The 15,469-nt window shown below is 37.1% G+C and overlaps 2 protein-coding genes across 3 annotated transcripts; both read right to left on the minus strand.

Annotated features, from left to right (window-relative positions):
* Positions 1–6,819: 6,819 nt before the first annotated feature.
* LOC109860737 (IQ and ubiquitin-like domain-containing protein) lies at positions 6,820–9,056 on the minus strand. Its single transcript, XM_020440019.1, has 3 exons — positions 8,710–9,056; positions 7,718–8,415; positions 6,820–7,388 (listed from the first exon to the last, which is right to left on the minus strand). Exons 1-3 carry the CDS (start codon positions 9,054–9,056, stop codon positions 6,820–6,822), a joined length of 1,614 nt encoding a protein of 537 aa, XP_020295608.1.
* A 2,479-nt stretch (positions 9,057–11,535) lies between these two features.
* LOC109860734 (IQ and ubiquitin-like domain-containing protein) lies at positions 11,536–14,701 on the minus strand. Of its 2 annotated transcripts, XM_020440015.1 has the most exons (7): positions 14,580–14,701; positions 14,104–14,447; positions 13,531–13,740; positions 12,873–13,417; positions 12,395–12,583; positions 11,894–12,272; positions 11,536–11,688 (listed from the first exon to the last, which is right to left on the minus strand). In XM_020440015.1, exons 2-7 carry the CDS (start codon positions 14,325–14,327, stop codon positions 11,628–11,630), a joined length of 1,608 nt encoding a protein of 535 aa, XP_020295604.1. In that variant the 5' UTR covers positions 14,328–14,447; positions 14,580–14,701; the 3' UTR covers positions 11,536–11,627. The 2 variants fall into 2 exon arrangements, with proteins under 2 accessions (XP_020295604.1, XP_020295603.1); XM_020440014.1 differs by having other exon boundaries at positions 11,536–12,272.
* Between the last annotated feature and the right edge of the window lie 768 nt (positions 14,702–15,469).

The raw sequence follows: 15,469 nt of genomic DNA on the forward strand, positions 1-15,469 counted from the left end.
GAACGTAAAAGCGACTGATGTCCCTCGGAGGCGAGACAGACGCATTAAGTATTACGTGATGTAGAGTGCGTTTGCGACAAAGGTTTTCGCGGGATTATATTCCGCGCGAGATTAAATTCCGGTATTGTGAGAGATGGCTAAATAAAATAAATAACGAGAATGTTATTTAATGTGAAAATGTTATTGTAAGTATAATAATGTAAAATTACGATGTAATTATATTTAGCACTGTTATATATAATCTTTTCAAAAAAGATTTTTAAAAAAGCGCCAAGTACACGCGCGCAACTCGTATCTCTAGAAAAAAGTATTACTATAAAAATCTCTACAAGATCTATTCTACGAAAGAAATGATATCAATAAGTTACGCCAAGTAAAATCTTTCAACGTATACATTGTTACAAAAATATATAAAATATATAAAACTTTGTAAGTTGTTTATACGTTGTAAACTAGAAAATATTCTAAATCAATAAAAAGTTTCAAATATTGTATGACCACTGCACTTTTTATATAAAGCACTCATTGATCGTAAGAAATGACTTCGCCTTGCGTGGAAAATCTTTAACTATGTCGAATCATACGTATAGATATTGCTTTGTGTGAAAAGTCAAAAGCTCATGTGGAATGTTTCAAAATAAAAAATATTTAATGTAAAAAAATTTGGCGCGGCTGAACCGAAAACTAAAGACAGAGTCCAGCCGTACATATGTATGTAAATGTGTGTATGTGTGTGTATGCTCTTACAATTTTGCTTCTTTATTTTTTTCTATGCTTTTGACCATTAATAGATCTTTGTATATATTTATTTAGCTTTAGAGATTGAGACTAGATTAAATCGCACGGTTAATCTTGGCGACAAATTTTACAAATTTGCTTGCAAAAATTTGCTTGTATATATACATGTATGTACATATATAAGTATTCTTTTAATTCGCGGTTTTTTTCATTTTTCTATGTGTTTGTTGCGTAAGTAGATTTATTAATTTGTATGTTTATTTAACTACAAATAAAATAGATAGCTCGGTCAATGCGTGCGACAACTTTCACAAATTTGCTTGTGGCAGATAATTGCAAAAATTTCAACACGTATAGCCGCATAAATATATAACGATTACACAATCCGTAAAAAACGTAAAAAAGAACCTTCGAGGTGATGTAATATAACTTTAATGTCTACATATACGTGTGTGTATGTACAAATTCAAAAAAAAAAATATATATACATATATATATATATAGAGAGAGAGAGAGGGAAAGAGAAAGGATAAAGAGAAGTCGTAGCAGTTTGCGCGATTCATTACGCAGACATGCGGAGTGCTGTTTACGCCACCCGAGGAGGGGATACAAACGGATTTATCACCGCTCCTCGTAAACAGCCCATCAACTTCTTGCTACTTCGCGCGCAGATATCCGGCGCAGTGCGCCGTGCGTCCTTCGTCGCGACGACGTAGCGGTTTTATCGTCGCAAAACGCGCGACGAGCCATCGCTTTCTCGCGCCAATTATGTCACGTCGCCAGAGGGAAAACTTTGATCCTATTTTATCCCCAGTATCGTTGAGCGATGAGGCATTAATAACGTAAATGCAGATTTATGAACTCGCAAAAAAATGATACTTGCATATTAATGTCGATTGTTTTTTTTTTTTTTTTAAATAGTCGCTGTGTGTCGCGAGCAAACTGATCAAATCGAACGAAATTTGTAAATGTGTAATCGCGATAGAGAAGTAATATCAACGCAGCGCGCGCCATTGAAATCAGTTTTTTTCAACAAATAAAATATATATCGACAATATATATAAATATATATGTAACATTCCAGTTTTAACACAATTTATTCTCTTCGGTAGCTGCGTATGACACGTTGTATATTGTCGCTGTGTGTAATTACATGTTACAATATAGAGAACATTACGTGTGTAAAGCCGCTAGTTGAATTTCAACGCAATAGGCTACAGCGCTTCATCAGCAAGATTAATGTGGATAATTATGACAAAGAGAGGTAAATGATCGTGCAGTATTTCTTAATAACAAAATTGATAATTATTAATTTACGTTAAATTTCTCTCTCTCTCTCTCTCTCTCTCTCTCTCTCTCTCTCTCTCTCTCTTTCTCTTTCTGTCTATCTGTCTCTCTTATTCTCTCATTCTTATAAAAAATATAGATTTTATGATAATTACATGTAAAATATATGGCTATCAACTATAATAATTAAATATATCACAAAATTAAATCTTGACTAAAATAATTACGGAAACAACTTGCAAACAAAGTGTATTATTACGTTAGAGATATATTATTAACGTATAACAGATAAATATATATATTACTTGATAATATATATATATATATATTATAGAATATATTATTATATATATTTTTATAATACACTTGTGGAACAACATATTTTGATCCTAGATTTGGATCTCCTCTGTAGCGTATATTTTTACAACAGTATAAATATATAAATAAAGTTAGGTAGATATATAGTTTTTCGAGTTCTCGTCTACGCGAATATAAATAGTTTTCAATAACAAAAACGCATGTAAATGCTTGCTCGAATTTTTGAAACAACGCGCGCGTATTTGTTTAAGCCGTTTGACGACTTCTCAACTTGCCGCGGCGCAACTACCGCACTACATTTACGGCCGATTATCGATCATCATCGGCAGAGGCGGCCGCGAGTATAGATTAATTTCAAACTCGAATCAATTATACCTACCCTATACGGTAGTGACGGCGGCGGAGGCAGGCCAACCGTGCGAGCGGTACGCCGAATCTAATTAGTAATGCCGATTTAGCAAACCCTAATTGCGCGCCAACATATCACCCGCAATTTATGCGACGACCGTGTTATGAATCACCACGCCTAGGCGGCCGCGTTTTCGAGCCGCCGTGTATATACATATACCCGCGGCGATTTGATATTAATTTCCATACTTATTACGCGATCGTTGTTTGTGTAACACGCGACGACCCGCACTCGCGTCCTCTGTCATTATCGCGAATACAGGAATCCTTTCTCCCGGACATTGAGAGATGCTCTCTCTCTCTCTCTCTCTCTCTCTCTTTCTTTCTCTCCCGCAACGCGCAATTAATGTCACGACATTATTAACACAGTAATGGCCGATGAGATCTTTTTGTGGCATTTAGCCATTAATTGTGCGGAATGTGCGCGCTTCGTGTACGTTGCATAGTCATCGCTAGTTGCACGTCTTACTACGGCGCGTCATGTCGTTCGATCAATAATTAACTCTTGCGCAGAGAGAAATGTTCTGTCTTTAACACACTGAATCACAAACTTTTTTTGTGATTCGCAAAGAGTTACCGGCTAATTTTATTTAAAAATAAATAAATAAATAAATAATGATTTTTTACATCTTATTACTCTGAAAAAGCGCGTCATGTTGCAATATAATAATGATTTATATCTTTTTTATAAATATAATTTGGAAACGGATGAGATAATAAACACTGCGTCGCAAAAAACGACTATTCCACCCGCGGTGGAGATTATCATTGTCATCGAATTTACGCAAATTAAGAGCGATATCGCGTTTTCGCTCGCGACATTTGAAAAACATATCGCGCGTTATCGTGACGCGCCACGCGAGTTTTCGCAAAATCGCACGACAATGCATTTATTATACGCGTCTCGCTGGACATTTAAACATTTGATTTTGCACTCGACGACAGCGGAATATCGCAGACGTATCCGGGATCTTCGCCGCGAATATACATGGTGATCGATATACACATCCTGGCAACGTCGATGACATTGCTAATAAACACAACACGCAAATCACCCAGGTTCACGATGATTATTAATTATTGTTTGAGCGTTAATTATGCGACACCGCCACTTTCCGACGTATCCGGACGTCCTCCGGGATAATTAATGATATTAGTATCGAGGATGCTTGTTGCTAATTGGTTATATTAATTAAGCCTGAACTTGTAACACGCGCATATTCTACGGAATTGCGTCTACTTTGTTCTTTTGACGTTTAACCACGCGTGTAACTTTTCTTTGTGTGCGTGAACAGTGTGAAATTAAGATTCCCGCGGATTTAAGCGCGGATTTAATATAATAAGTTGTTAAGTCAGCGCGCTCACGTTTGTAAATTTTTACAAAATTTTCGCGTCGCTCGTTCGTCCACAATATTTGTTTATTTTAAATCATCTCCTTTTGCAACTTCCTATAATTTATTTAAATTTTTTCTTCGCCGCTTAATTGTCTACAATTACTTTTCACACACTTCGTCAAATTTAACACGGTAGTAACGCATTTACGCAGTCTCTCTCTCTCTCTTTCTCTCTCTCTCTCTCCCTCTTTCCTGAGTTATTATTCACTATCATTATGTAATGATAAGTAATATTCCGCGTACGCATGCACAAAGGATAAAGTTCCGGCATTAACAATAATGCTCTTACATGACATCAAAACGATATCATGAAAGCATTAATTCTCACTGTTATGTCACTGTTATGTCGACCCATTGACGCGTCAGAATTGTATGCAAATGTTACAATAATACCTCGCTTTTCGCACGACTCTAAAACTCATTAACCATGCATATGTCAAATATATGCCTACGCATCGACTTCAACAACCGTTGAATAACGGCAACTTCGTGTGTTTTGTTGAATAACAAATTATTCATCGGATAATATGGGAAATTCCGACGCGAAGAATCGGCATAAACTATAATAAACCAATTAGATCTCAAAAAAGGTAACACGTGCGCGCGCGTGTGTGTGTGTGTGTGTGTGTGTGTGTGCAGTGTTCTACTTTAATGTAAAGGCAAAAGAGAAAACTTTTCGAAGTTTTGCAGGTGGAGTGTAAGAAACTCGCACTAAACTCGTTTGCCGCGAGGCTTCGTAAAAACATCCCCGCAAATATATACGCTCTATTCTGTGTTTAAATTTAAGAAAAATTAAGTAAAAAAAATAAAAGACTCAAGTCTTGCTACTTCTCTCGGCGGGAGTTTTCTATCCGAACCGGTTTTCTATCGGTTCTCACTGTGTCTTTTCGTGCTATCATAATTTCATATAATCGGAAAGTTTGACAACGATGAGAAAGGAAACTTGCAACGATCCAATTTGCCACCATCGAGTCTCGAATGTTCGTGCGGAAAACGTCGCTCGAATCCGAGACACTGCGCCGAGTGTTCCTCCCCCGCGCCCCTCCCTCTCCAAGATCCGAATATTTGTCTGTTCAAACATTTCATCGGGAATCTATGATAATTTCAGTTCTTGTTCTTCGGGTCCTTTTCGCAAAGATAGTAATCCTAAGTAATGTTACACACACACACACACACACACATGTATATAACAACTGCGGAACGATGTGCGATGTCGTCACTCTGGATTGAGTTTGCTTCAAACGCGAGTGAACAATGTTTTTTCGCTACTTTACTTCTCATGTTACATGAAAAAAACTAAAATTAGTCCGATCATGCACGTGAGAAATTTTTTCTCGAGAAGTTTATAATCTACTGAAATTTTCGTTTTTTTTTTTTTTTTGACGGTGAAAAGTGACTTCACAATTTTTTTGGTCTCTAAATTACATTAGACGTGACGCACACGCACGCACACATACACACACATACACACATATATACCAATGACTTTAATATCTCGGTTGAATTTCTTCCAGGCTATCACGAAGGAAGTTCGTTTCAAACGTTACTCCGGGGACACATTCGCCGTCGCTTGTCGGTATTGCCCGAGCGACGAAAAGAAATAAAAATTATCGTCATCATGTGTGAATACCGTCGGCAGAATGGCTTGTCATGCGAGCACTCCGTCTCCTCGCATTATTATTTCCTTTACCATGCCGCGGGATGACTTTTATAGAGTCTATCTTTCCATAACACTTTGTTTCCCGTACATAACACCGCGATTTCCGCGCCGCCCGATATCGTTTTTCCTATCGTTTCGTATAGTTTTTCCTCTATCGTATTTCTCAGGTTTATGATCTCCTAAGATCGTTTCAACGATATCAAGCTTTTAAGGTAAAATTTTCCTTCTTTTTCCACCCTTCTCTTAGAAAATATATTTGTTTGAGTAATTTAATTCCAATTTTAATATATCCCGTCATTATCTTTTACGTAGCAGATGTTCATTTTTTAAATAAACCTTTAAGTAATAAAAAAAACTTTACAAAAAAAAACTTTTTTTCAAAGTCTTTTTAATAAAAACTTTCGTTCTGTTTGACAAGGTCAGAAAAACGAGAAGCACTTCCAATCAGCATTTAAACGTTTGACCCGAGCTCGTGCTTTTTCCGTGTCTTTTTATCTCGTCAAAAAACTTAGCTCATAAACTGCAAAGCGATTAACTGCGCGCTGTCAACGCAACCGGTACGTCGTCTTGTTTCGAAGATGACGCGGGGAAAACGCGCGAAACAACGGCGATCTTCCCTGTTACAGAGCTGAATGTATTTCAGCTGAACGCTCAGCGCTTTAACGCCGACAGAACAAACGGCCGACGTCCACGGGCGGACGCATCTTCTCTACAACTTGGTAATTGGCTTGCAGTGCGGGACATTCAACTCGTGAATTTCCCAGGTAAAACCGACGCAGTGACGTATGTGCGATATTTGAACCGGAAATAGTTTCGGTGGAATGTTTGTGTCTCGGCAGATAATATGTATATGCCATACAATACCTATATTGTATAATTAATGGCTTAATTTTTAACGTTAATTATTTATCACGTCAGAACAAATTAAGCTATTATAATTAAAAAATGTAAGCTATTATAATTAAAAATAAAAAAACTATTAAACTATATTAAACTATTAAAAAATTTAAGCTGTTAATCTTCTATCGAGAAAGACGTCATGGTGTTTCCTCGCGCTTGAGACATCGACTGGAAGAGCATCTTCGCTTGTAGATTTTTTACACAAAATTTGTAGAGGAGTTCCGAGTCGTAGAAGCGTTCGATGTCGTCGATGTCGTAATAACGTGCGGCCTCGTTTCTCGTCAGTAGTAGAGAATTCCACGGCGCCCATTCGAGCTCTCGTCGGAAACGTATCAGCTTCAGGTCGTCAAGATTGTCGCATTCGGAGATGCCGGATTTGCCATGCCAGATTTCGTTCACCAAACGACAAATCACCTTGATTCCGGTGACAAAGGCCAAACTGCTGTAACAACCCAACTTGGCTTCGTCTTGTCTAATTTCCAATAGCATCTTTTCGTAAGGTTCGTACACGACACGGGGATCCCGTCGAATCCGCACGGATATGCAGTAGAGGCAAGAGGACGATCGCAGTCGCCGTTCACGCGGAAATTTTTCAAGTGGTAAAAGTCTACCGCAGGTCCGACAGAGTCGCGTGATACTGGTTTCCGACCAACCGAATCGATACGCGTCTTCTTCGAGGTCGCCTGGAAAAACATACAAATAATTAATTAATCTTGAATTTTTACGCACATTTAAATATATTGATTTACTTATAAACTTTACTGTTAATATTTACTTACTAATAATATTTACTAATAATACTTAATATTTACTGTTAAATATTTACTTCAATATTTTAATATTTTAATTCAATGTGTGCAAAACTATGTTTGTTTAATATTTAATAATGAAAAAATCCTCGTTTACAAATCTCTGTTGTCGCATTTTGTTTTAAATCATTAAAAAAGTTGTACACAAATAATACACGATAAATCATGAAGTTATTGGAAGACATAAAGTCTGGTTTGCAAACCTTGTAGAGCGTTGCGCGCCAGTTTGAGGAAACTCAGTCTCAGTCGATTCCTGAGCCAGATGAGTCTGCTCGTATCGATATCGCACATCAAGAGATTCAGTTCCTGATCGATCAAATAAATGAGTTCTTGCGACTGGTCGCATGTGTGCATATCGGCGATGCGTTTCAGGCTGTGCAGCAGATTGATCCGTTCCAGAACAGGCAGATCCTCGTCGGCCAGCGAGGTGTACATGTCTCGGTATTGTCGAGCTCGTTGTACGCGCAAAGTGTCCATCTGAATCGGTCGACCACGACTATCCTGCCAGACGACCGATCTGGATAACTCGTCCAGGAATCTGCATTGCTTTCGTTCCCTGCACTTGAAACGAATGGCGTTTTTCATGGCGCTTATCGTACGCAACAGTTTGACCTCCTTTGACAGGATCACGCCACAAGCGGCGATTCTCGAAGTTCCGAGAGGCATGCGACTCGTCCGCTCGGTCTCGAGAATTCGCCAACGATCGAGAAGATTGTAAAGCAACTGGAAATCCGAATTGGTCTGCGGTAAGCAGCGATTCACTATTACGAAGTCGGTATTGCTGTAAAGGGACAGCGCATGGGACTGTTTCGCGCGTTCGCTCACATTCGTTGCATCGTATTCAAGGACGTTATTCTCTTCGAGAACGTTTGTTCCGACCGCTGTTCTGGCTCGATGTGCTCTGTAACGCGAACTGTTATGTAGCTAATTGTATACCGGGCCTCAGGTTTAGATAAAATTTGATGTTACTACAATGATATTAAGTTAAATTATGCTTTTTTTCTCTTGCTAAAAAATTTATTAAAACCTGTTTGTTAAAACACATTAAAGAAATTTCTATGTAAAGAAATTACAGAGTTATTATTATTAAAAAATAATTATTATTTTAAAAATAACTGTCAAACTGTAGACGCAATTTCATTTTTTTTTCTTTTTACAAATACGTTTTCTACTCGCATAGCAAAACTTTTATTACCTGTAACATCTTTGTATTTTAACAACACTGTTGAGAATTCTGCTATCATCTCGATGCGATAACGGTTCGATTTTCTTGATTGCCTCTGTCGTATCGAAAGAAGAGCGACCGGACACGATAATTCTGTCGAGCGTATCGGGCAGGAATTCCACTTGCACCGCCCGGTCGTGAACGACACCGGTGACCGCGTCCGCGACCGCAACGGTCTGCGTGATTCTACTTTTCCTGCCGTCGTGTGTTTGCGTGCAGGCATTGTGATAGACCAGACCGGTGAGGATGTTTCTCCATCCGCCAAGCGAAGGCTTTGTTCTTGGACTATGGTTCTCTGCTTCCGCAACGACCGCCATAGTGAAGTGGTAACTGGCCCACTGGATTTAATCGTCTATTCTTACAAGAGAAAAGGCTTTCGGATAAGATTAAAAACGAAGAAACGATATCGCCGTTCTCCTAAATAATAAATATCATTTGAGATTTATATTCACATATTTCGTTCTAGTTTGATGAATAATTTTCAGAAACAGAACAAAAAAGTGTGTTACTTAAAAAATAAAATTTTAAAATACGCAGTAAAATTGAGAAGTTCTAATAATGTTATTTTATAATTCCAAAACTTAACTACTTGTTGCTATTTATAACAGGTACATTTTGTATTTTCGAAAACAGAAGCGTTATTTAATAAAAATTAAACATGAATGTTATATTAGAATTTAATAATAATACCACGTATAAAATTACCATCGAAAGAGAGAGATTGTGTATGAGAGTAAAATGTAATTTAATTTGCTTGGTAAATCTCTGTATTCAAGTGCCACAAAAAATACTGTGTATATATAAATTCTATGACATCATGCGTGAAGAATTTTATTAAATTCACGCTCCAAGTGTGGCGAGAGAAAACGTTTCTCTCTTAGAGTGTATAATTTATACCTTTCAGATAGGCGAGATTTTGATGGAAAGCTGAATTTTATGAAGTACAGAATCTTTCCCAAAGCACCCACACATTGATAATCGATGAAACGGAAAATGGTTCCATATTATATGAAGGCTAATGCTTTTTTAACAACTTGGCGACTCTACTTCTTTTTTACATCAAAACCGTTTTACGGACGACTAAAGAAGAAGAAAAAGATCCGTATGCTGCCCCCGTTGTCAAGTCGTATTGTACATGTAACAACATCGAACGTATAAGAGTTGCTGCTGTCGCAACGCGGTAAAATCAAGATGGCAAATAAGGTTTTGATCGATTGCGCGGTTTATGTAATAACAACAAATACACATATTGTTGTAAAAACAAAAATGTGGCGGACTTACCGAGACCAACTTGAAGCGTTTTATTGATGTTCAACGTCACAAATATGTTCACAAGCACTCAGTAATTTTAATAACATTTTACCAGATGTGTGTGCGTATATATTTTTAAATATTATACTTTTAAATAAAATATGAACATTGCAATTATCTTGTTTATATCGGGGAAAGCTCTTATTGCGAAATGGTTGTGTATTTTACGGAAGATCGAACGATTTAGTCGGATTAAACTGAGTTGTGGGGAGGGCGAGGAAGGGTGGAAGCGCAAAGTAGTCCGCGTATCATCTATCAAATGTTGACACTTGTGATCCAAAGGAATGAGTAGATCACATCGAAGAGCAGCTTTTATTGCGACCTAAGGTACACTTCCGTGTGCGCGAGAGACTCCGATGCCGCAAGACGGGCACCTGAAAGCTCAAAGCCTTAAATTCGACGTTGCCAATGGCAACGTGCTTGGTCGATCGGTCAAAAGCCCTTTTCTTGTCCATTATTTTTCGATTTTACGTTACTCGTGGCTGGAAAGCTTCGTGAGGACGAAGATATGAATTCAAACCGGTATGACGAGGATTATGCGCCTGTGGGACAGAGAATTTTCGACGGCATTCATACATCTTCGCTTTCCGCAAGATGCGTATATCCTATATAGCGCCGTAGGAGCCAAACCCGACCCTTAAAATCTCAAGTGTATCATATACGACATACAATATATACGCTTTCGACATGTGGATTCCGCCGCGGCGCTGCTTCCTCTCAGTTTCTTTCGCGTTCCGTAACAATGAAAAAAGAAAGAAAATGTATATAAAGATGTGTCAAGAAAAATATATAAAGTACACGAAGTATTATTCTGTTATTACTGAATTTAAGTCACGTAAGTTGTGCGTATAGTCGCGCGCGCGCGCGCGATTTTCATATACATATATTTACACAGTCAATGTGAATATTTGTTTTTAATTATATTATTTATATATAAGTATCTTTATTATTTATGAGAAGAGACTACAAAAGCGTTTGTACGTATTTGTTTTGTCTATAGATTTATAAGAGATTTGTTTAAATAAATTTTATTATATAAAAATAGAGCGCTGTGTTAACAGTTAATTAACCATTTTTGCATAGAAAAGGTAAGTAAATTAATCTTTGCACAGTTTGCAAATTGATTGCAACACGCTTGCCAAAAAGGTATCATCTTGTCCACAATGAGATTTATTTCATTTCAGTTTTATTTTTCACATTTTTTCTCGCTTCACGCGACGTTTTATACATAGACACACAAACATTTTGCAAGCGCCAACATTTGCGCGTAACAGAATAAAATCCGATTTCAAAACGCGCGAAAAGAATAAAACTTTTATACATGACAAAAGTTTATTAAAAAGCTTCAGTCAACGTTTATCACAAATGTATAATGTACGTGTATTTGTTACACAAATATATAATTCATTAATACCAATCACTCAATGTATCAAATAAATCAAAAAGTTCGTTGTCAATATTTGAATCTATATTTATGCACAAGATACAATAAAAAATCTTTCTTGTTGCTTTATTTATTCCAGATGGATCGTGATAATTCTTCACAGAATTAACGAGTGATTTGTAACAAAGGATTTTTATTGAAGCGTGGAAGAGCGACAGGATTCTCGAAACTCTTTTTCAAAAATAATTAATCGTCTGCAAATATCCGAAAAATAATAGAATAACATTGAAAAAGTAACACGAAATCGAATTCTTTCGAGATTTTCCATTTAAATGCTTCAAAAACATATTCTCAATTAAATTGTGTGTGTGTGTGTTAAATTTATACATAAAAAATGTAAAGAATACAATTACACATACGCACACATGTACGCAAATATAATAACGCATTCTTACATACTTGAAATAATTTTTTGCAATCTGATGCGCCAAATTAATTTGGTTTATCAAATGCTTCGAATATACTGTAGCGGGATCGTTAATGTGACAGTGAGCATCAGCTTCGTTTTCCGTCAGAAGGATGCAATTCCAGGGCGACCATTCGATATCCTTCTTATATCTAACCAATCTCAGAAAAAAGAGATCTTGGTTCTTGCTAACCACCGATTGACCGCGCCAAATGTTATTAACTAAATGATAAATATCGTGTTCTTGCATCATAAATGCCAAAAAGGAAACTGAGCCCCGACGTTCCTCCTCGGTTCGCACGTAATTCAATATAAACACATAAGGATCGAAATTTATGTGCGCGATATTGCGTCGACTTAGAGAACTGCAATCTGGAGAAAGGTAAACACGCTCAGGAACATTTATATAATTAATCACATTTAAAAGGTGTGTTCGCATGAATATGCAGGTAAGTGTGTAAAATGTAATATTCGTACACACTGTTTATACTCACTGGCGCAAACTAACAGCTTATTTGTTCTGGTGTGCGATAGGAATTTATCGTACGGCACTAGTTTGAAACAACTCCGACAAAATTTTGTTTTTATCTCTAAAGGTTCTCTCAATTCGCTGCTCTCGGAGATTTCGTCGACGCATTCGCATCCGCAGACACTGTGCATTTTCACAAAATTCACGTAAGAATCTATGCGACGAGAACACATTTATTATATTATTGTAATAAAAACGAGATAAAAAAAATTAAATTATTAAAAAAATTATTTAAAAAAATTAAATATTCAATCGAAACACGAATTATTTTTTTTTTATAATAATAGAAATATATTCTCTCATTTTCCTATTATTAATATACGCAGTTTTCTCTATTTTTGAAAATAGCAATGATACAACATAATTTTAAAGAAAGAGAGAGAGAGAGAGAGAGAGAGAGAGAGAGAGAGAGAAAGGGAGTTATGAAATCTTGCGTGTCTTACACGTTATCCTTTCATTTAGATAATCCAAGGATAAATTCTTCATCTCTCGATTGAGCAACGCGATTTCCTGATCCAACAGATACAACAGGTCAATAGCCTCGTTACAAATATGCATGCCGAGCGACTGCTTTAACTTTATTAACAGTTTCTTCCGTTCTTCCGCACCGATATCTCGATTACTCAATGCGTCATAAAATCCTTTGAACTCACGCGCCTTTTGAGTTCTCAACGTAATCATCTCGGTAACTTGGCCCTTGTAGCCGATCCATCGCGAAGATTTGCAATTCAACGTTAGAAATCTGAGAACCCGTTGCTTTCTGCGCGAACTCTTGACCACCTGTTTACGTTTGTCAATGTGATTGAACATTTCCACTGTCTTTTCCAGGATCCTATAACCCTCGGCACGCTGTGCGGCTTTGAAGAATCGCGATTTTACATCCTTCAGTCGGTCGAATCTCCACTTCTCGATCAGACTGTAGAGCATGTCGAAATCCGCTCTTGATCGCGGATAAATTTGACGAAGAATGTTCTGTTTATGTCGCATTCTGTATAAAAAGAAAAAAAAACGAGATACGTAAAACCGGCGCGTCTGTACGAATCAGAAAAATTGAAATACAAGACATGTTTCAATTTCTATTTGTATTTCTGAAAATATTACTTGTTTGCTATTGCTTTTTCTTCTTCGTGCTTAGCATATTGTTCGAGCATGGTGCGATAGGTTTGCGCGTATTCTCTTGTGTACTTCGACAACTTGTACGCTCGATAATTGCGTTGAATAATACGCGCTTGTTCGTCCAAGTTTCTCCATGTTTTATAAGGTTTTACAGTCACGTACTTATCCATTTCGTTCGATATGTTACAGTCGTTTCTACATAGATGTAACATATGTAAAAAATAGTTTTAATTTATTATATTTTTTTCAGTATTTATTAATTGCGCACTGAAGAGAAACCAAATTAAGATAACGTGTGTTTATTAAAAGTAAATTTTTTTTTTTAATGAAACTCATGTATTCGTTACAACTCTGCAATCTAAGCGACTTCTTTAACGGACATTTTTAACATTCCGATTGTTAAACGTGTCTTAGAATCCTTTTGAATTCACGCAATATCATGAGACTCTTACTAGCCTCTTTTTATTATTTCCTTTGATTTCATGCCGTTACATTGTGGAGAATTGTTCCTATTTTCTGCAAGAAAGCAAACGCGAACAGGAATTTTATCTTTAGTACCGCCACATTTGCGTTGCACGATGTCGCAACGATTGTGTTACTCCGTCCTTCGTTTGTACACATTGCACCGCTCTGCTGCATACGTTGTTCCGTGATATCTGCCTCGGCGGTGGCCCGGTCTGAGAAGCCGCATTTACATATTCTATTCCGGTAATTTTGTGTCGCCATCCACCCAGATAAGGCTTGGGAATTTTTTGATCTTCTATTCCGTTCGATAAGACCATTTTACAGAACAGCGCGTTCTAAACTTGTATACTGAATTGTTCTTTTTCTATTGCCATTTATACATTCGATAGTAAATTTCTCGAACATATGTAAATCCACGATCGTTATTGTTTTTTTTTCTAAATAAGCGTTTTCAGCTTACAATCGATCAAATCGTGTATACATATGTAAATTTTTTTTCATTTATGTACATTAGAAAAACAATTTCGGACGTGATATGAAAAATAAATTCAAGTTATTGTTTTGCATACCTTTTTTCTTATTTTTATTTCTTAACAACTTTATAAAAGTTTGAAAATTTTGGTTATATTACATGTGTAAAAGATTGGATGCAAATATTAAGAGAAAGCAAGAAAAGATGATTTGTTCTGCTATTGGTTATATTCCTAATCTCTTGCGCACGGACAAGCTGCTACTTTCGATCATGTTAATCAGAGCTAACGTCAACGTGCACGTTGTTTTTTGAAACAAAACTTAATGAATGCAATATGTTACTTTCTTTTTTCATCTTATTATTATCTCTTTCTCTTCGCTATTGTCTCACTTTTGCACTTCACGGCTTCACTTTTTCGCCACTTAGACGACAAAAGCGCTGTTAATCTCCATTACGGCATGAAAACTCCTTGGCAGTTCAAATATCTGATTGGTTACTACTGCACAAGTTCGATAACGTGATTATGTAGTGAAAAAAATGCTGAATGTGAGTAAAAATATTATAAATGATTTTTTTATTTGTGGTTTTTCTTCGTTCTTCCGCAGAGAGAAGAATGAGAGCGGCCACGACCATAAGAGTTTTTACAATCGCTTTTCCGTTTCATACGCTAGCGCGTGTTCACGAGTGGTGCACATTGGCAACTACGTAGCAATGTCCACGAGCGACTTATCGATCGGACGCAATGTCCAAACGTGAAAATGGTTCTATTCCGTGCTATGTGCGGCGGACATGGTTCTATTCCGTGTTATGTAAACGTACGCCGGTATACAGACTTGTATGTACAGTGCGGAGCACCATATCGTGCGCCGTGAGGAGAAGTAGTTCTCCTCCAGCTGCCTCCTACTAGCACGCGCCAGCGACCCGAGATTTAATCCATATGTACCGGCACGGTTACCGATGACACATACCGACGCGGTTACCAATAAT

Source organism: Pseudomyrmex gracilis, unplaced genomic scaffold (assembly GCF_002006095.1).
Source record: "Pseudomyrmex gracilis isolate BER0280 unplaced genomic scaffold, ASM200609v1 scaffold_456, whole genome shotgun sequence".
Classification (NCBI taxonomy): domain Eukaryota; kingdom Metazoa; phylum Arthropoda; class Insecta; order Hymenoptera; family Formicidae; genus Pseudomyrmex; species Pseudomyrmex gracilis.

Coding starts and splice junctions, on each gene's coding strand:
- LOC109860737 (XM_020440019.1), bottom strand. CDS start 9,056: ATGGCGGTCGTTGCGGAAGCAGAGAACCATAGTCCAAGAACAAAGCCT. Junction 8,416..8,709: donor AAAATACAAAGATGTTACAG/GTAATAAAAGTT, acceptor TTCGCGTTACAG/AGCACATCGAGCCAGAACAG. Junction 7,389..7,717: donor GGCGCGCAACGCTCTACAAG/GTTTGCAAACCA, acceptor ATGTTTTTCCAG/GCGACCTCGAAGAAGACGCG.
- LOC109860734 (XM_020440014.1), bottom strand. CDS start 14,327: ATGGTCTTATCGAACGGAATAGAAGATCAAAAAATTCCCAAGCCTTAT. Junction 12,584..12,872: donor TCTAAATGAAAGGATAACGT/GTAAGACACGCA, acceptor CTCGTCGCATAG/ATTCTTACGTGAATTTTGTG. Junction 12,273..12,394: donor TAAGCTGTTAGTTTGCGCCA/GTGAGTATAAAC, acceptor ACCTTTCTCCAG/ATTGCAGTTCTCTAAGTCGA.